Below are 21,622 nucleotides of genomic sequence, written 5' to 3' on the forward strand. Positions count from 1 at the left end.
CATTATCACCACTTATCAACAAAATAATTGAAAAAAAAAAGAATGAACAAACATTTTAAAAAAACATCTTCCAGACCATAAACTTTTGAATTTTACTGTACATGTCTGCCAGGTTTTCTGGCCAATATTCACTTCCTGTGCTAAAACAGATGACTCAAGGGAATCACAGATTTAAACAGGTACCAAGAATCCAACTAAAACATCACACGCATAACTGATGTACAAAGACACCCAAATCAAACATCACTGACTCTTTCTAATTTTGTTTCATGTTCCGATGAAAGAAAAACCTCACTTTGAAGTTAAAAAGTGCAGTGTGTGCATGCATGTCTGAGTGTGTCCTTGTATTGTGTATCTGAACTCTTAAAATAATATCAGAGTTTTGGAGGGCGGTCAGGCTGGGCGGAGTAAAGGATGAAACAGACCAGAGTTACTCTGTAATCTCACTGCTGCTTACAGAGCATGTTTACAGCTTACCACACATGCACACACACTTCTCCACTGCTCTTTCTCTGTCCCCCTTTCTTTCTCTCATTTGGCTGCAGGAAGTGAGGGATCAGATATCGTTTGGGTCAACACGAAGGCAGGCCTGTGATGAAGGGCATTCCTGCATACTTCGAACCCAAAGTCCCAAACTTCAGTTCTCTCACACGCTGGGCTTGATGTCCAGACAGTCCATTCCCCTAAACTTATAACCAAACTTCTTTCACCAAGCAACCCCCCTCAAACACACAAATATACACTGCATTGCCGCCTGACCTACTTTTCCAAACCACTCTCCCTTTCTCTCTCTCTGTCCTGCAATGAAAAATGTGTTTATACTTCATGACGAGAGTGAACGAGGGAGAGAACTGTATAAATTCACACAGAACTAAGACCATTTTCGTGCATGCATGCATGTGTATGCAGATGTACTCTGTACTTGGTCACAGTTTAGAAGCCTCATAGATTGTAATTGTTATGAATCATAAAAGGAAGTCCTCTTGTTTTCTTCCTCTTTGTTTGGTGATTATAATGCTTTAGTCATTCAGGAACAAATTAAACATTCAGTTTTGGGTGTTAATTGACACGACTCAAAATTAAAATAATATTTTGCCTAAAAAGAAAATTCTTTCATGATGCACTCTTCCTCATTCCAACTCGTATGACTATTTCTTCCATAAACCAAAAAAGGGGACATTTTGGAGAATGACCTGGAAAATGCTTTGCATGCAATGACAATAAATGGGGAACTGGAGTTTTCAAGATTCAAAATGTGTGACAGTTCATTTGACTTGTCAAGAAGATGTGCACAATATTTCAAACATAAAAAGATCATGAAAGAAGAAATGGCTATTTGCAAAATAATAATTCTTTTCAGTTAGATCTTTTCAATGAATCAGCTGATCTGGTTAAAAAAATATATAAATGATTCATTCACAATCAGAGTGATTCGATTCGAGTTCAGTTCACTGCCTGGATACAGTCACAACAGCTCACTAGATAAGATTGTCAGTAAAAACCTATTTAATTGTTATCTATTTCTCACCGAAAAGGTATTTTATGACTTCAGAAGACTTGGAATATCACACGAGTCATAGGGAGCAATTTAATGGCACTTTTGCTTTCTTTTTAAAGCTTGAAAGTTCAGGTCCAAATTCATTCAAGAGATAATTTGAAAATTCTCTTTTTGAGTTTCAAGGAACAAAGAAATTCATAGAGGTTGAGTAAATGATTTTATTTTTTTATTTTTATTTTTTGGTGTACTATTCATAACAGAAACATGGAACACACAAACCAAACAAAATACACTAACGGTTTTCTCTTCCAGTATTTCTCTTTACCAGCATAAGGGGTTTTCCTGTTCTGAGTTTCTTGTTAAAGGCAGCTTTGAATCACTGTGCTGTGTAATCATTAAGCTACTCACAAGATTTAATGTGTGTGTGTGTGTGTGTGTATAACAAGAAGGATTACCTGACACCAAACAGATGAAGAAACCTGTGGGGGTAAATAACTGAGTGTGTGTGAGGTTTACTTTTACAAAATTGTCCCCAGAAGTTAGTTAAATGTGACAAAACCTCCCTTTGGGAATGTCAGTGAACATCCGCAAAGAATAAAAAGATTTTATTCTAAAGTTTTATTATAAAATACATATAACTATGCAGTGTTTATATATATATATATATATATATATATATATATATATATATATATATATATATATATATATATATATATATATATATATATATACACACACACACACACATACATACATACATACATACATACAATACCGGTCAAAAGTTTGAGATCAGTAAGACTTGTAATGTTTTTTAAAGAAGTTTCTTATGCTCATCAAGGCTGCATTCAAAAATACATAAAAAAAATGTTATTAGAATGTAAAATAATGGTTTCTATTTTAATATCCTTTAACAGATCATTTTTTTCTGTGATGCAAAGCTGAATTTCCATCAGCCATTACTCCAGTATAAAGTGTCACATGATCCTTAAGAATTCTTTCTAATATGCTGATTTATTATTAGAATTATCAATGTTGGCAACATATTTTTTTGGAAACCGCAATACTTTTTTCAGGATTCTTTGATGAATAAAAAGTTAAAAAGAACAGCATTTATTCAAAATATAAATCTTTTCTAACAATATAAATCTTTGCTATCACTTCTTAACAATTTATCACATCCTTGTTGAATAAAAGTTTTAATTTCTTTCAAAAAAAAAAAAGAAAAAAAAAATTACTGACCCCAACCTTTTGAACTGTAGTGTATATTGTTAGAAAAGATTTCTATTTTAAATAAATGCTCTTCTTTTTAACTTTTTATTCATCAAAGAATCCTGAAAAAAAGTATCACAGGTTCCAAAAAAATATTAAGCAGCACAACAGTTTCCAGCACTGATAATAAATCAGCATATTAGAAGGATTTCTGAAGGATCATGTAACACTGAAAATTCAGCTTTGCATCACAGGAATAAATTAGATTTTAATGCATATTCAAATAGAAAAACATTATTTTACATCATAATAATATTTCACAATATAAATTTTTTTCTGTATTTTTGATCAAATTAATGCAGCCTTTATGAGCATAAGAAACTCCTGTAAAAAACAATAAAATCGTTCTGATCCCAAACGTTTTAGTGGTAGTGTGTGTATTTATCTTGTTTAAATGAGTATATATATATATATATATATATATATATATGTATAAATATATATATATATATATATATATATGTGTGTGTGTGTGTGTATATATATATATATATATATATATATATATATATATATATATATATATACACTCATTTAAACAAGATAAATATGTGTATATAGTCTCATAGCTGTTGCACTACAAAAAAATAAAAAATAAAATAAATATACAATCTAATTCTTAGTGCATGAGACCTCACAATTGCACCCAAAGCAGCTCTGATCCTCTATTGGACTTTTGTTTCAGGAAAAAAGAATAACCTGGATTGTTTGTTTTCCCAGAGTCACGCTCCTCTGCACTAAAACACAACTGTCAAACTACCTGCTACTCTGATTGGCCAGTTCACAGGAAAATAAAGAGTTTTACCTTTGAATACACTCCGCCTATAATGGCTGCAGCGAGGCAATAACCTCAGCGACATGCTGTGCAAACACTACCATACACACACATACCTAAAACAAAACGGACATGCAGGCCCGCGACCATAAGTGCAAACAGAAATGCGTGCATGTGCATTCATGCTAAACCAAACACACAAAAAGCTGTGGACTCTCTCTCTGAGAGATTAGACATGCAGAAGAGCAGTGTGTGAGACAGGAATCACGCAGTCTCTCTCCCTCTCTGAGGTCAGTCATGTAAATGAGTCGTGTGTGAGACATTCACAAGCTCAGCTCTTCCCTACATTCCGCACGCATGTTTCAGTTGAATCTGTTTCCGCACACACAGCTCTGTCTCTTTTTTAAGACTGCTGCTTTTGTCCAGAACTGATTCGCAGGCTAGATACGCAGCAGCAGGCAGATATTTGACACTATTGTGGGAAGTTGGTGCAGTTGGAGTCCACTGCTTTTGTGCTTCCCTCTCTAACCATCTAAAACTCTAATATAAAATCCATGTTTCAGAGCCAGTACAGGTGAGTATGTTTTACTGAGATGATTTAATTCATAAGGGTTACGCCTTCACAGGTGAAAAGTGCAATCCAGAGGACTAATGATCCACCTCAAGCCAACATTAGAAACCTTCACTTGTGACTCATGTGGCGCTGGGTCAAGGGAGGTTCTCGTGCTACTGATCATCTTCTCACACTTATTACACAGTAAAATCACAAGGGATGAATAATATCAACATCAGTCCTGACGAGCATTACACAAAATTTACATTTACATTTATGCATTTAGCAGACGCTTTTATTCAAAGCAACTTACAATGCAATCAGGCAATACATATTTTTACCAGTATGTGTGTTCCCTGGGACTAGAACCCACGACCTTTTGCGCTGCTAACGCAATGACCTTTTGGCAACACTTTCATGGATTCGCCTTATTATATTTTCATAAAATAAATTTCTATAAAAAATGTAGTGTCCATATTTAATATAAAACTAATATTATTATTTTATTGAATGTTACAGCTAATAAAACTTTTACTATTTTTTTTAAATGACCATTTATAAGCTTAAAATTTTATTTTTAAATGAATTTAAAACATTTAATTTACAATGTAAAAACTTAATTTATATTTATTTCTTCATGTAATTTATATAAATTTCTTAAAATTTAAAAATGTATATTAATATCAGTTACTCTAAAAAACTAGCTAGATCTTCAGCAGTGTAATTAGATTACTATAGTAATTACTCTATAAAAAGCAATGCATTTCTTATTGCTAATTACTTTCTAAATCCCATATTTCCATTATCAACCAGTTGAACAACACAAGAATAGACATGAAACTTCTTTTTTTTTCTTATAAAATAAATAATATAAAACTGCTAAATTATTTGAAAACTGACCAAACTATTTAAAGGAAAAAGTTTACATTAAAAACATATATTTTAACACTACATGATACATATTTATGTTAAATCCACTATTGTTTTATATAGAATTGCTCTACAGTAGGCTATATATAGTTTTTAATGCAATTACATAAAAAATAACTATAATTTGTCACTAACAAAACACAACTTTTTAATTAAACGAGTGTGTACAGTGTACACTTCTAATAATAGCTACAGGGTGCAGAGGAGGAAACGAGACGAAAGGTAAGGAAATGCCTGTGAGCTCCACTGGGAACGACCCAAACCGTTCAGAACCGGGCCAATGAGAGAGATGTGAGGGAGTCGCGAGCGCGCTACACTCAGCGAGCTCACACACAGTCCTGAACATTAAACAAATTACATTAACTTTAAGCAACTTCAGCGCATAAATATATAAATACTGATAAATATGAAAGAATACAGAAATATACAGCCAGTTTGGTATCGTATCGATCATATATTTGTTCTCTAGAACCGAAACATGTTGAGGAGATCCCCCCTTCTATGTAAAGCGCTTTGAGTGGCCAGAAAAGCGCTATATAAATGTAAGGAATTATTATTTTTATTATATTAAAATCATTGTTATACCAACATGAAAATAGTATTTTCATATCCAGCTTACCTCAGTAAAAAAGTTATCCATTGTCCTTATAATTATTAATCTCCGAGGTCTTCATAGAAGTCAACAAGCCGAACCATAAGTGTAACACCACAACCGAGTGAAAAGTGTCATGCAGCCTTTCACTGCATCTCACTGATCTCTAGACCACTGAAGCCAGTTTGTTTCTCTCGCGTAGAGACACGTTTTTGTTTCAGACCATACAGATGTTGGAAACTATCACTTGTCCCCCTGCCAGTCACGAAAGGAGGAAAAAGTTGAATCTTTCCCGAGCGCAGTGACACCGGGGCTCGCAAAGCCGCAGCGTGACGGGATATAAATACGCGGCACGAGGTCACTTTGTATGCCGGTATGACACGCGCGTCGGTAAACAGCAAGGGCTTCGTCTCCTGCCAAGTTTGCAGTGACTCCGCTGAGTTGGCTCGCTGTCTGTTGACTCCGCCCCCCGCGCGTTTTGAACGGCAAAAACTATTGGAACTTCTGGAGATCTGTGGCCTCGCTCGCGCACTCCTCCTGCTGTTCCCGTGGCGAGGGCGCGCGGAATAACCTACAGATGATTTCTGTTATTTCACTGCGTGCAAAAATCAACGAAAGTAAACTAAATTAAAATTCCAATTCTACATCAATTAGTGTATGACAAATATCTATCTATCTATCTATCTATCTATCTATCTATCTATCTATCTATCTATCTATCTATCTATCTATCTATCTATCTATCTATCTATCTATCTATCTATCTATCTATCTATCTGATGTAGTGAGTTTCTGTACAAGACTGCTCTCTAGTGGTCGTGTTCATTATTTGACTGCCACTTCTGCATGCGTTTCAAAACCAGGAAATGTTTCAGCTCAGAGAAATCGAAACTACACTGCTGTCGAACTGTTGTGAGTGTATCTCCATCTGTGAGTCCGTGCAGTAAAATGGCAGAAACCAGTGTTTCTTTAGCTCAGGATCAGTTCAGCTGTTCAATCTGTCTGGATCTACTAAAGGATCCAGTGGCCATTCCCTGTGGACACAGTTACTGCAAGAACTGCATTACAGACTGCTGGAATAATGAAGATCAGGAGGAAGTTTACAGCTGCCCTCAATGCAGACAGACCTTCACTCCAAGACCTGTTTTATGTAAAAGCACTATGCTGGCTGAAGTGGTAGAAAAACTAAAGAAGACAAAAGTCCAAACAGCTCGTCCTGCTCAGTGTTCCACTGGATCTGGAAATGTGGAGTGTGACATCTGTACTGGGGACAAAAACAAAGCCATCAAGTCCTGTCTGGTGTGTCTGGAATCTTACTGTCAAAATCATCTTGAACGTCATGAAGAATTTCACTCTGGAAAGCGACACAAAATGACTGATGCCACTGGACAACTGCAGGAGATGATCTGCCCTCAACATGATAAACTGCTGGAGATTTTCTGTCAAACTGATCAGCAGTGTATATGTTATCTCTGTATGTTGGATGAACACAAAAACCATGAAACTGTATCAGCTACAGCAGAGAGGACTGAGAAACAGGTATGAACTCAGAATGTAGGCTACATAATGACTTCATAATCACATATCTCTACATAGTAAATAAATCATTTTTAAAATAGTTCTCACTACGATCTCATGAGGCTTTAATTGTTTGTTGCATGCAGTAACATCTATCAGATTTATGGTTATTTGTTTTTCCTGCAGAGACAATTGGGTGAAATGCAGAGAAAATATCAGGAGAGAATCCAGGAGAGACAGAAGGAACTTGAGGAGCTGAAAGAGGCTATAGAGTCTCACAAGGTGAGTTTTGAGCAGAAGAACAGCTGCTGGCTGCTGAAGAGCTGTTTCAGACTCAGTTTGGACTCTCCTCCAGTCAGTCAGTGAGGAGCCAGTGCTGGAGCTCTTTCAGTCCCACTGAAGCCCACTGTGGGGAACAGGCTGTGTGAGGTAGCAATAAGAGCCGAGTGAATGGACTGATTCTAATACATCTCTCTCTGTGTGTCCTAACAGCGCTCTGCACAGGCAGCAGTGGAGGACAGTGAGAGGATCTTTACTGAGCTGATCCGCTCCATTGAGAGAAGGCGCTCTGAGGTGACACAGCTGATCAGAGATCAGGAAAAGGCTGCAGTGAGTCGAGCTGAAGGACAACTGGAGCAACTGGAGCAGGAGATTGAAGATCTGAGGAGGAGAGACGCTGAGCTGGAGCAGCTTTCACACACAGACAATCACATCCATTTTCTCCAGGTAACAGAGATCTGACAAACAGGACAGCGGTCTTCAGGAAGGGGAGAGCATGTTGTACAGAGATTGTTTTTCTATCAAATGTTTCTGTGTCTTTATCTGGTGTTTCCATTGTGTCTTTGTGTCCGTGTAGAGTTTCCAGTCTCTCTCAGTTCCTCCTGGATCTACAGACTCGCCCAGCATAACTGTCAGTTCTCATCTCTCTTTTGATGATGTTGGTAAATCTGTGTCTCATCTGAGAGAAAAACTGGAGAATTTCTGCAGAGAGGAGATAGAAAAGATTCATGATAAAGGTAAAGCACTGATCATTCATTTACTCTCAGAAATAAGTGATGCATCACACAGTTTTGTACAGCAGGCTGGTATAAAGTCTGGTTCATTCTGTCTTACTTAGTTTGAACACAAGTGTTTAGCGTAAAATATAATCATTACCACAATTATAGACTGGTGAGCACAAAAGACACATTTCAATTAATGACACAGTAGTCTCTGTGAACAGTTTACAGACAACACAGATGAAATGTGTTTATGTAACGGAGGCCACTGGTAGGCTGTGCAGTAAACCTCACTCTCCTGGCCTCAAGACACTAGCACTAGCAACTGATGCTGAAGGCCGTGATTTTTAGTGTCCTTTTTTGTTACCACACCTGCCTCCCATGCCAACTGTTGCTGGTTCGAGCTCTGCAGTCTGAGGCTGAGACAATGCATAATCTACTGTCGAAATACAAAATGTATTAAAATGCATGTATTAATATACACAACATCACTGTTGATTTCCGTAGCAAAATACATTGAGATCATTCCCACCCCTGAATACAAGACAAGGAACGAGTTTCTACAGTGTAAGTTACTAAACAAGCAAGCACACACTCACAAGACACACACCTCCACATATTGATCTTCAAGATTTGCCACAATGAAAATCTTATCATCTGATATCATTCAATTTTGGTGCTATAAGTGATTATCCTTTTGAATATAATACATAAAATGCCTCCACAAGTGACTGTGAGCTGATTGTTAAAACACTTGGATAAATTTAGGCATGTCTTCTGAGGCAGAAGTTTAGAGAGAAGCATGTGGTTAGTGTCTAGAAACAGTTTGCAAAACACCTAACAATGTTCACAGCACCTTGTTTTGTTTTTATTGATTTATGTTAATATTTTAAAATGAGATTTCTTATTTAGATGTAGATTGTGTTTTGTCTCCATCAGATTTCTTCCCGTTCAGAGTGGATTCAAACACGATACATAAAAACCTCCGTCTGTCTAAGGGGAACAGAGTGATAAAATACACTTCTAAAGAACAGAGGTATCCTGATCACCCAGACAGATTTGACACTGTGGAGCAGGTGTTGTGTGAAGAGAGTGTGTGTGGACGCTGTTACTGGGAGGTTGAGTGGAGTGGTGATGTGGACATATCAGTGTCATTTAAGAGCATCAGCAGGAAGGAAAGGGGTGATGATAATGATGACAGTTGTGACACATGTGAGTTTGGACGTGATGATCAGTCCTGGAGTTGGTTATGCTCTGACTCTCGTTGCTCATTCTGGCATAATAACAAAGAGACTGAACTCCCTGTAGTCTCCAGCTCCTCTAGAATAGGAGTGTATGTGGATCACAGTGCAGGAACTCTGTCCTTCTACAGCGTCTCTGACACAATGACCCTCATTCACAGAGTCCAGACCACATTCACTCAGCCTCTCTATGCTGGGTTTGGGATTTATGGTGACTCAGTTGTGAAACTGTGTGAGATATCAAAATAGAGGATGCATACAGTAGACTACAAACAATTTTGTCAAACAGCTTTAATCAATAAATCAATATACTACAACTGAACTTATGTTATTAAAAACAAGTTCATTCAATATTATTAGAGCTGAAATATTTAATCAGATTGATTTATTAATGGTTATAATAACCAATAGGGCCTATTTTCATTTGTGTAACAGACACTGTAAAATAAAATGTTTTCAGACAAGTTTGTTGCATTGTATTTCTTTCGTCAAACATAGGGAATGAGGTGAGAATGAGGCACCAATACTATTAGAGAGAAAAACAATCTGTTTTGATGAGAAGTAACTGAATATCTCTTGCTAGCATTGTTTAGCTTGTAGCTAGCACAGCACATTTGAACATGATTTCACATTTTACTGGCATGATTCTAACATGTTTTAACACAATGCTAGCATGATTTATCATGTTGCAGACATGTTTCTAGTGAGTGTCAGCATAACACTAGTGTTTTTCTAGCATGCTTTAGTAAGTGAACTTGCTAGCATGTTTTAACACAGTCCTAGCATGATCCTAGCAAGTTTTAGCACTTTGGGTCTCACACTTATAAAGTTAATATGGTATAATGCATACCTTTAGTTACTGCAATCTTACTACAAATACCACAGTTAAATTATGGTTACTCTGTAAGAATGTATGACACAAAGCATTACAGAGTCAGAATTCCCATGAATTCTTATATTACATATAAAACATAGTAGAACATGCTAAAATGTGCTAGTAACATGCTATAAACAATTAACATCGGACTTTAAACCTGGGGTTCTCAACTCTGGCTCTCAAGGTCCACTTTCCTGAAGAGTTTAGCTCCAACCATAATCAAACACACCTGAACGAGCTATTCAGTGTCTTCAGGATCACTGTAAAGTTACAAGCAAGTGAGTAGGATCAAGGTTGAAGCTAAACTCTGCAGGAAAGTGACCTCAAGGGCCAGAGTTTAGCTGCTTGCCTTTAAACTGTATTTTAAAATTTCATATAAAGCAACATCAAAGTTTGTCCTGACAAACTTAACTTCTGTAGTTTCATTAAAGCTTTAAATTGTTTTTAATGGATGGATTAAAAGGATGGTTGATTGTTTTCCATCGGTTGATTGTAATAATTAGGTTTTAAAAATCAGCTATTTGATGTCTCTGTTTAAACTTTTGAATGATGTTTTATAATAATAAAAGAAGTCCATTGTGTGTATTCTCTTTAAGTGCATTCCATTCAGTTGTAAGTGCCAAAAATAGTGAACTTCACAGAGTATTTCACCATCCAAGAGAGATTCCAATCTGAAGGAAGAGTACTGAAAATTTCACCAGGAACGAGAAACTGTACTATTAATTATATAAATGAACTTTAAATGGTGTTTATGATAATGTGAGGGAGCAAAGGTCGCTCATAAATTTCTTCATGTGTGAACTTTAGTCTAATCACTCCTACCTTTAGTGTGATTTATTACCATCTTTTTGACTTCTTGCTCAGTTTTGAAGTAAAATTCAGTGGGCTTATGTTATGCTTTTCTTTGTTTTTTAATCTTCTGTTCCTATGTTCTAGGCTGTTGAGTTGCTGTATGTATCTGTGTTTAGTAAAATGGCAGAATCCAGTGTTTCTTTGGCTCAGGATGAGTTCAGCTGTTCAATCTGTCTGAATGTACTGAAGGATCCAGTGACTATACCCTGTGGACACAGTTACTGTATGAGCTGTATTACAGACTTCTGGGATCAAAAGGGAGTCTGCAGCTGCCCTCAGTGCAGACAGACCTTCACTCCAAGACCTGTTTTAGGTAAAAACACCATGCTGGCTGAAGTGGTGGAGAAACTCAAGAAGACAAAACTCCAAGCTGCTCGTCCTGCTCAGTGTTCCACTGGATCTGGAAATGTGGAGTGTGACATCTGTACTGGGGACAAAAACAAAGCCATCAAGTCCTGTCTGGTGTGTCTGGAATCTTACTGTCAAAATCATTTAAAGCATCATGAAGAATTTCACTCTGGAAAGCGACACAAATTGACTGATGCAACTGGACAACTGAGGGACATGATCTGCCCACTACATGATAAACTACTGGAGATTTTCTGTCGTACTGATCAGCAGTGCATATGTTATATGTGTATGGTAGATGTACACAAAGACCACAACACTGTATCAGCTGCAGCAGAGAGAACTGAGAAACAGGTATGAACTCAGTTATGCTTAATAATAAATGTATCTTCATAATCACGTAATAGGCGCAAAATTGAAGATCATTGTAAAACAGTTATTACTAGTTACAGAAAATTTACTTTCTCTGCTTATTTGCTCTTTTTGTTAGAACTGTTCTTTGCGACATTCTCTACAAGGACTAATGAATTGTATGTAAACTATATACTCTACAGAGACATCTGGAGGAGACACAGAGAACAAACCAGCAGAGAATCCAGGAGAGACAGAAGGAACTTAAGGAGCTGAAAGAGGCTGTAGAGTCTTACAAGGTGAGTTTTGAGCAGAAGAACAGCTGCTGGCTGCTGAAGAGCTGTTTCAGACTCAGTTTGGACTCTCCTCCAGTCAGTCAGTGAGGAACCAGTGCTGGAGCTCTTTCAGTCCCACTGAAGCCCACTGTGGGGAACAGGCTGTGTGAGGTAGCAGTAAGAGCTGAGTGAATGAACTGATTCTAATGCATCTCTCTCTCTGTGTGTCCTAACAGCGCTCTGCACAGGGAGCAGTGGAGGACAGTGAGAGGATCTTTACTGAGCTGATCCGCTCCATTGAGAGAAGCCGCTCTGAGGTGACACAGCTGATCAGAGATCAGGAAAAGGCTGCAGTGAGTCGAGCTGAAGGACAACTGGAGCAACTGGAGCAGGAGATTGAAGATCTGAGGAGGAGAGACGCTGAGCTGGAGCAGCTTTCACACACAGACAATCACATCTGTTTCTTCCAGGTAACAGAGATCTGACAAACAGGACAGTGGTCTTCAGGAAGGGAAGAGTATGTTGTACAGAGATTGTGTTTCTATCAAATTTTTCTGTGTCTTTATCTGGTGTTTCTCTTGTGTCTTTGTGTCCATGTAGAGTTTCCAGTCTCTCTCAGTTCCTCCTGCGTCTACAGACTCACCCAGCATCACTGTCATTTCTCTTCTGTCTTTTGATGATGTTGAAAAATCTGTGTCTCATCTGAGAGAGAAACTGGAGCATTTCTGCAGAGAGGAGATAGAAATGTTATCTGGTAGAGGTGAGCTTTACATTTAATGTAGAAAGAATGTATACGTAAATTAAAAAAATGTTTTATAATTACAATTAATTATTTTATTTGACGATATTTACCATAAAGTGTCTGTTGGTTTCATAGTGAAAAACATCAACATCATTCCCACCTCTGAACCTGAGACCCGTGAGGAATTCCTCAAATGTAAGTCTCTATAATCATACATGTACATAAAGAGACAGACTTGAATTCTTATTACATTTCATTAATCAGACTGAACTGTGCTGAACTCCACACAACACTCTTGATTTACATGAGATACATTAATACTGTTAATTTAGCAACATTTTTTTTAACCCAAATCAGGAATAATCACATGATAACCAGTGTAACTTACTGGGTTAGTTGAATGTCCTGATCTGGTCGCTTCTGTTATTCACTCACTGGTTCTGTTTTGGCAGACATGTTACTTAAAACTAACCTTTGGCAGCTTGTGATAGAGTTGCTAAAAATAAAAGGAAATTAAACAGAAATGTGAATCGACTTTTTAATTTTAACTAACTATAATTTCTGCTGGTCAACTCCAAACACTCAGACACACCAACATGTTATGATGTTGATAACAGTGAGGCAAATTTTGTGAAATGTAATAAACCTCTTCTTTTTTATTTTTTATGTTCGAAAGTCATGTATTACTTGATATATGCAGATGTATTTTATCTTCATCAGATTGCTGTCAGCTCACTTTGGATCCAAATACAGTGAATAAAAACCTGGTACTCTCTGAAGAGAACAGAGTGATTGAATACACTCGTGAAGAACAGCCGTATCCAGATCATCCAGACAGATTTGATGGTTTTCCTCAGGTGTTGTGTAGAGAGAGTGTGTGTGGACGCTGTTACTGGGAGGTTGAGTGGAGTGGTTGGGTGGGTATATCAGTGTCATATAAGAGAATCAGCAAGAAGGGACGGGGAAAGGAGTGTGAGTTTGGTTGTAATGATCAGTCCTGGAGTTTGTACTGCTCTGACTCCGTCTGCTCATTCTGGCACAATAACGGTAGGACTGCACTCCCTGTAGTCTCCAGCTCCTCTAGAATAGGAGTGTATGTGGATCACAGTGCAGGAACTCTGTCCTTCTACAGCGTCTCTGACACAATGACCCTCATTCACAGAGTCCACACCACATTCACTCAGCCTCTCTATGCTGGGTTTTGGGCTAACAAATATTTGAAAGGACTAATGTTTTTCTTTTCAAAAGCGACAGTCTGTGATCTCACAATATAGATGGTACAAACTTTCTACAAATAATATCGTGAGAGATATTTGCAAGATATCATAGCCATGTTTTGAATTTCAACATTTATTCTTGTTTACTCCAAATATTATCAGTACAATAATAATTGATTTATTCACTGATTTCATTGATCACTTGCAATGATGCTTGTTATTTGTTATGTATGAAATTGTCTTTTAAATGGAAATAACTGCATTTAAATAAACTGTGTTGAATAACATCACATCCATTTGTGGTTGTCTACCAAATGCATAAATGTAACTCACATTAAAAGGGTCTCTCATTCACAAAGAAGAACATCAAAGGTTTTAAATACTTGATAATCCTGTGGGAAAAGAAGAGGATGAGCGTTACAATCGGCAAACAGATTTTTATTTTAATTTATATTATAGAATTATATAAATATCATTACCTCTTGTAGTGAGTGTCTGTATAAGACTGCCATCTAGTGGTCCTGTTTGTTTTATTACTGACACATTTTGCACACGTTTCAGAACCAGGAAATATTTCAGTTCAGCGAAATCGAAACTAAACTGCTGAATGTATCTCCATCTGAGAGTCCGTGCAGTAAAATGGCAGAATCCAGTGTTTCTTTGGCTCAGGATGAGTTCAGCTGTTCAATCTGTCTGGATCTACTGAAAGATCCAGTGACTATACCCTGTGGACACAGTTACTGTATGAGCTGTATTACAGGCTTCTGGGATCAAAAGGGAGTCTGCAGATGCCCTCAGTGCAGACAGACCTTCACTCCAAGACCTGTTTTAGGTAAAAACACCATGCTGGCTGAAGTGGTGGAGAAACTCAAGAAGAAAAAACTCCAAGCTGCTCGTCCTGCTCAGTGTTCCACTGGATCTGGAGATGTGGAGTGTGATATCTGTACTGGGGACAAAAACAAAGCCATCAAGTCCTGTCTGGTGTGTCTGGAATCTTACTGTCGAAATCATTTAAAACGTCATGAAGAATTTCACTCTGGGAAGCGACACAAATTGACTGATGCCACTGGACAACTGAGGGACATGATCTGCCCTCAACATGATAAACTACTGGAGATTTTCTGTCGTACTGATCAGCAGTGTATATGTTATATGTGTATGGTAGATGTACACAAAGACCACAACACTGTATCAGCTGCAGCAGAGAGAACTGAGAAACAGGTATGAACTCAGTTATGCTTAATAATAAATGTCTCTTCATAATCACGTAATAGGCGCAAAATTGAAGATAATTTTAAAACAGTTATTACTAGTTACAGAAAATGTAGTTTCTCTGCTTATTTGCTCTTTTTGTTAAAACTGTTCTTTGCGACATTCTCTACAAGGACTAATGAATTGTATGTAAACTATATACTCTACAGAGACATCTGGAGGAGACACAGAGAACAAACCAGCAGAGAATCCAGGAGAGACAGAAGGAACTTAAGGAGCTGAAAGAGGCTGTAGAGTCTTACAAGGTGAGTTTTGAGCAGAAGAACAGCTGCTGGCTGCTGAAGAGCTGTTTCAGACTCAGTTTGGACTCTCCTCCAGTCAGTCAGTGAGGAACCAGTGCTGGAGCTCTTTCAGTCCCACTGAAGCCCACTGTGGGGAACAGGCTGTGTGAGGTAGCAATAAGAGTTGAGTGAATGGACTGATTCTAATGCATCTCTCTCTGTGTGTCCTAACAGCGCTCTGCACAGGCAGCAGTGGAGGACAGTGAGAGGATCTTTACTGAGCTGATCCGCTCCTTTGAGAGAAGCCGCTCTGAGGTGACACAGCTGATCAGAGATCAGGAAAATGCTGCAGTGAGTCGAGCTGAAGGACAACTGGAGCAACTGGAGCAGGAGATTGAAGATCTGAGTAGGAGAGACGCTGAGCTGGAGCAGCTTTCACACACAGACAATCACATCTGTTTCTTCCAGGTAACAGAGATCTGACAAACAGGACAGTGGTCTTCTAAAGGGAAGAGCATGTTGTACAGAGATTGTGTTTTCTATCAAATGTTTCTGTCTTTAGCTGGTGTTTCTCTTGTGTCTTTGTGTCTGTGTAGAGTTTCCAGTCTCTCTCTGTTCCTCCTGGATCTACTGACTCACCCAGCATCACTGTTAGTTCTATTCCATCTTTTGATGATGTTGAAAAATCTGTCTCTCATCTAAGAGAGAAACTGGAGCATTTCTGCAGAGAGGAGATAGAAATGTTATCTGGTAGAGGTGAGCTTTACATTTCCTGAAATAATATGATATCATGTAGAAAGAACTTGGATCCAAGATGGTGGCGCGTCCACACGCAGCGGCTTCTCTCACTCCCGTCAGAACTGTGTTATGTGTTTTTTGTCTTGTGATTCGCAGTGTTTTTGTATGTCTTCATCGCGTCTACCTGTCTTTAAGCGCGCATACAGTCGTGAGTTTCTGCTGGATGTCGGCAGAACCACATTTTTAGAGTTAAACTCCACACACGCGGAAGAGCTGCGGGAACTCGGTCTGCTCCGGAGGCCTACACCATCACCGACCCCCACTACTGCATCTTCCCCACAGCGGAGGCGCCACAAGCGGCGTGAGAGGAAGCAAAAGAGGGGTAAGCGCAGAGGTGTCCGGGCTAGGCTAACGGCTAACCCACACAAGCCAGCTATCCCCACCATCGTACTGGCTAACGTACGCTCTTTGGACAATAAACTGAACTACATCCGACAACTACGCTCAACTCAGAGGACTGTAAGAGACTGTTGTGTTTTTGTGTTCACAGAAACATGGCTCAGCAACAATGTTCCAGACTGTGCTATTCAGCTCAATCAGCTGACATGCTATCGAGCGGACAGAGCTCTCGTCACAGGAGGTAAAACCCACGGTAGCGGGCTTTGTGTTTACATCAATGACCCGTGGTGCCGCGATGCTGTTGTGGTCTTCAAACACTGCTCACCCCTGGTGGAGTTTATGATTATTAAGTGCTGGCCGTTCTATCAACCGAGGGATATATGCAGCCATACTGCTCGTTGCTGTATACATTCCTCCGAACTCCAACAACAGCAACAGGAACGATGCACTAAATTATATGTACAAGCACATCAGTAAGCAGCAGAAAGCCCACCCTGATGCTTTTCTCATCATAGCTGGGGATTTCAACCATGCAGACTTAAAGAGTGTTCCCAAAAATACACCAACACATTAACTTTCCAACACGAGGTAATAACATTTTAGTCTTTGTTTACACTACACAGAGAGGAGCTTACAAATGAAGACGCGGAACACTGCCTTCAGAGCTGGAGATGAGGTGGGCCTGAGGACAGCTGGGGCCAACCTATCCCGCGGCATCAGAGAGGCTAAGAGACAGTACTCCAGGAGGATAACCCATTGTTTCAGCAACAACAGAGACACTCGGAGCCTGTGGCAGGGGATACAGACCATTACGGACTACAAGCCGCCACCACGGACCTGTGACAGCAACATCTCCCTGCTGAACGAGCTGAACGCCTTCTTCGCTCGCTTTGAGGAACAAAACAGCACCACTGCACAGAAGACTCCACCTCCTCCCAGCGACCAGGTGATGACGCTGACCCCAGACAGCGTGAGGAGATCCTTCAGCAAGATTAACCCATGCAAAGCTCCAGGTGCTGACAACATCCCTGGGCATGTACTGAGAGACTGTGCAGCGGAACTCACTGATGTCTTCACAGACATTTTCAACATCTCGCTTAGTCAGGCTTTATTAAGCGTCTCTACTTCCTCCACAAACTGAGAAGAGCTAGAGCCCCGGCCCCCATCATGTGCACCTTCTACAGAGGCACCAGCCAAAGAGCATCCTAACTAGATGCATCACTGTGTGGTATGGTGCCTGCAACGTGTCCTGCCGGAAGACCCTTCAACGCATAGTGAGAGCAGCTGAGAAGATCGGTGGTGTCTCTCTCCCCTCCCTCCAGGACATTTACGGAACCCGTCTCACTCGCAAAGCCCCCTGCATTGCAGGTGATCCCACACACCTGACACACAGCTTCTTCAGTCTGCTGCCATCAGGGAGGAGACTGCGGAGTCTCCAGGCCAGGACCAGCAGACTGAAGGACAGCTTCATTCATCAGGCTGTCAGGAAGCTGAACCCGCTCCCGAACTTGCCCCCCTTCCCTCTACTGCCCCAGGCACCACTGAACTATGAACCTAGGTCCCACATCCCCAGATCCTTCCACCCCCCCCCCACCCACTAACATACGGTGACATGCACCAGTCACTTTGTGCAGCATTGGTCTGCTCACTACCTCATTCAGCATAGAACTGCCGATTGTTTTTTGCACTACAATCTTTTTATCTGCACTGTTTGTTCACTTCTCTGGTTTGCACTCTATCTGCCATGTGCCTTGCGGTTCTTTATTTAACTTTATTTTTATTATTTTTTACATGCCCTTATTTGTATAGTTATATTTTATATTTTATATTTAATCTGTATCTATCTGGATTTTTAGGCTCTACTGTTAGTGTTATCTGTATGCACTATGGGTCTGAGAGTAATGCAATTTCAATTCTCTGTATTTATCTGCTGTACATGTGGAAGAATTAACAGTAAAGCAGACTTCATTTGACTTGAAAGAATGCATACGTAAAAAAAAAATGTTTCATAATTACATTCATTTTTATTTTACTATATTTACTATAAAGTGTCTGTTGGTTTTCATAGTGAGAAACATCAACATCATTCCCAGCTCTGAACCCGAGACCCGTGAGGAATTCCTCAAATGTAAGTCTCTAAAATCATACATGTACATAAAGAGGCAGACTTTATTTAAGTTAGCTTGAGAAAGCCAACTTAATGATCTACTATTTAAACTTATTATTTTTCTTTTTCTGAGCCAAATTTCGACACCTATCTCCTAGAGCAGGGATCCTCAAATCTGGACCCCGAGATCCACTTTCGTGCAGAGTTTAGCTAACCCTAATCAAACACACCTGAGCATCATAATCAATGCCAATCAATGTCTTTGGGATCATTAGAAAATCACAGGTAGGTGACTTTGATCAGGGTTGGAGCTAAACTCTGCAGCGCATTGGACCTCCAGGGCAAGATTTGAGGAAGGGGTCCTAGAGGTTTCAAGCTAGAACCACCAAACTGGACCCAGACCTTCAGACTGGGCTGACTCTGTGTGCTATATCTTTTCTAACTGATGCGGCTTACGATTTTCGTAAACCAGACTATCAAAACCACCTAAAATCTTAGACTTTCAGTGAGGGGGTGAAAACTTTTATACAATAAGACTTATGGTGTATTTAAGCTGTCTATTGCTATAGCAAAGCTTAACAACTCCCTATTGAAAAAAAAAACAGCTAAAACCAGCCTAAGCTGATTGGCTGCATTGGCTGGTTTCCCAAGATGGTTTTTAAGTGGTTTTGGTAACTTTTTTAACAGATCAGGCTGGTCTTAGCTGTTTTTTTTAATGAATCAACTAGTTTTAGCATAGAAACATGTTAACAACATGTTAGTAACTTGCTAATCATGCTACTAATGTGCTAATCATGCTAACGACATGCTAGTAACATGCTAATCATGTTAACAACATGCTAGTAACTTGCCCATCATGTTAACAACATGCTAGTAACTTGCCCATCATGTTAACAATATGCTTGTAACTTGCTAATCATGTTAACAACATGCTAACAACATGTTAAACTTGATAGAAACATGTTAGCAACATGCTAATCATGCTAGAAACATGCTAACAACAGGCTAGACATCAGCATACTGTAGTGCATTAAGAAAAAAATACATATAAAGACATTTCAACTTACAAGGTTAATCAGCCAAAACATTTCCAAACTCAGAAACGTATAGCTGTGTAAATTCATTTCATAATCTGACGGTTTTTCTATCCATCTATCCGTCTATCTATATATCTATCTATGTCTGTCTATCTCTCTTATATTGCCTTCAAAACATTAAAACTGTAAATTGTAGAACTATTTAAAGCTATTACAATGTTTCAACCTTTCTGGCCTGGATTTTTCAAGCCAACTTTAAAGTTTGACATCAAACCTTACTCATCTAGTTCTTATTACATTTCATCAATCAGACTGAGCTGTGCTGAACTCCACACAACACTCTTGATTTACATGAGATACATTTATACCGTTTATATTCAAAGATTCAACACAAAAAAAAAAAAAAAAAATCACCTGGGTTTTTTTTTATTACAATTAACTAACCCAAATCAGGAATAATCATATGATAACCGGTATAATTTACTGGGTTAGTTGAATGTCCTGATCTGGTCGCTTTGGTTAATCGCTCACTGCTAGGTTCTGTTTTGGCAGAGACATGTTACTGAAAACTAACCTTTGGCAGCTTGTGACAGAGCTGCTAAAAAGAAAATGTAAATAAATAGAAATGTGAATTGACTTTTCAATTTAAAAAAAAATTCACTAACTATAATTTCTGCTGGGCAACTCCAAACACTCACAGACACACCAACATGTTATGATGTTGATAACAGTGAGGCATATTGTGTAAACCTAAATGTGATAAACCTCTGGTGTTTATTTTTTATGCTTGAAAATCATGTATTACTCGATACATTCAAATGTGTTTTATCTTCATCAGATGGCCGTCAGCTCACTTTGGATCCAAATACAGTGAATAAAAACCTGGTACTCTCTGAAGAGAACAGAGTGATTGAATACACTCGTGAAGAACAGCCGTATCCAGATCATCCAGACAGATTTGATGGTTTTCCTCAGGTGTTGTGTAGAGAGAGTGTGTGGACGCTGTTACTGGGAGGTTGAGTGGAGAGGTTGGGTGGGTATATCAGTGTCATATAAGAGAATCAGCAAGAAGGGACGGGGAAAGGAGTGTGAGTTTGGTTGTAATGATCAGTCCTGGAGTTTGTACTGCTCTGACTCCGTCTGCTCATTCTGGCACAATAACAGTAAAACGGCACTCCCTGTAGTCTCCAGCTCCTCTAGAATAGGAGTGTATGTGGATCACAGTGCAGGAACTCTGTCCTTCTACAGCGTCTCTGACACAATGACCCTCATTCACAGAGTCCACACCACATTCACTCAGCCTCTCTATGCTGGGTTTTGGGCTAACAAATATTTGAAAAGACTAATGTTTTCCTTTTCAAAAGCGACAGTCTGTGATCTCACAATATAGATGGTGCAAACTTTCTACAAATAATATCGTGAGAGATATTTGCAAGATATCATAGCCATGTTTTGAATTTTGACATTTATTCTTAAGTTTACTCCAAATATTATCAAAACAATATTAATTGTTTTATTTACTGATTTCATTGATCACTTGCAATGATGCTTGTTATTTGTTATGTATGAAATTGTCTTTTAAATGGAAATAACTGCATTTAAATAAACTGTGTTGAATAACATCACATCCATTTGTGGCTGTCTACCAAATGCATAAATGTAACTCACATTAAAACGGTCTTTCATTCACAAAGAAGAACATCAAAGGCTTCAAATACTTGATAATTCTGTGGGAAAAGAAGGGGATGAGTGGTACAATCGGCATAAACAACAGATTTTTATTTTAATATATATCCTCCTGAGAAC

The 21,622-nt window shown here is 38.8% G+C and overlaps 2 protein-coding genes and 1 pseudogene across 2 annotated transcripts in view; 2 read left to right on the plus strand and 1 right to left on the minus strand.

Annotated features, from left to right (window-relative positions):
- Positions 1-6,129, minus strand: part of LOC109071473 (unconventional myosin-X-like) — a 38,735-nt gene extending 32,606 nt beyond the window's left edge. The window contains exon 1 of the mRNA XM_042778323.1: positions 5,651-6,129. Coding sequence (XP_042634257.1) covers positions 5,651-5,671 — 21 coding nt within the window. The 5' untranslated portion in view covers positions 5,672-6,129. The remainder of the gene's footprint in view (positions 1-5,650) is intronic.
- A 359-nt stretch (positions 6,130-6,488) lies between these two features.
- LOC109049347 lies at positions 6,489-14,342 on the plus strand. The gene is made up of 12 exons (XM_042768072.1): positions 6,489-7,162; positions 7,328-7,423; positions 7,634-7,867; positions 7,998-8,157; positions 8,647-8,706; positions 9,079-9,626; positions 11,194-11,811; positions 12,012-12,107; positions 12,320-12,553; positions 12,684-12,843; positions 12,961-13,020; positions 13,546-14,342. Exons 1-12 carry the CDS (start codon positions 6,572-6,574, stop codon positions 14,097-14,099), a joined length of 3,411 nt encoding a protein of 1,136 aa, XP_042624006.1. The 5' UTR covers positions 6,489-6,571; the 3' UTR covers positions 14,100-14,342.
- A 263-nt stretch (positions 14,343-14,605) lies between these two features.
- Positions 14,606-21,512, plus strand: LOC109049000 (annotated as a pseudogene).
- Positions 21,513-21,622: the final 110 nt, after the last annotated feature.

The sequence above is a fragment of the Cyprinus carpio genome, chromosome A2 (genome assembly GCF_018340385.1).
Source record: "Cyprinus carpio isolate SPL01 chromosome A2, ASM1834038v1, whole genome shotgun sequence".
Classification (NCBI taxonomy): Eukaryota; Metazoa; Chordata; class Actinopteri; order Cypriniformes; family Cyprinidae; genus Cyprinus; species Cyprinus carpio.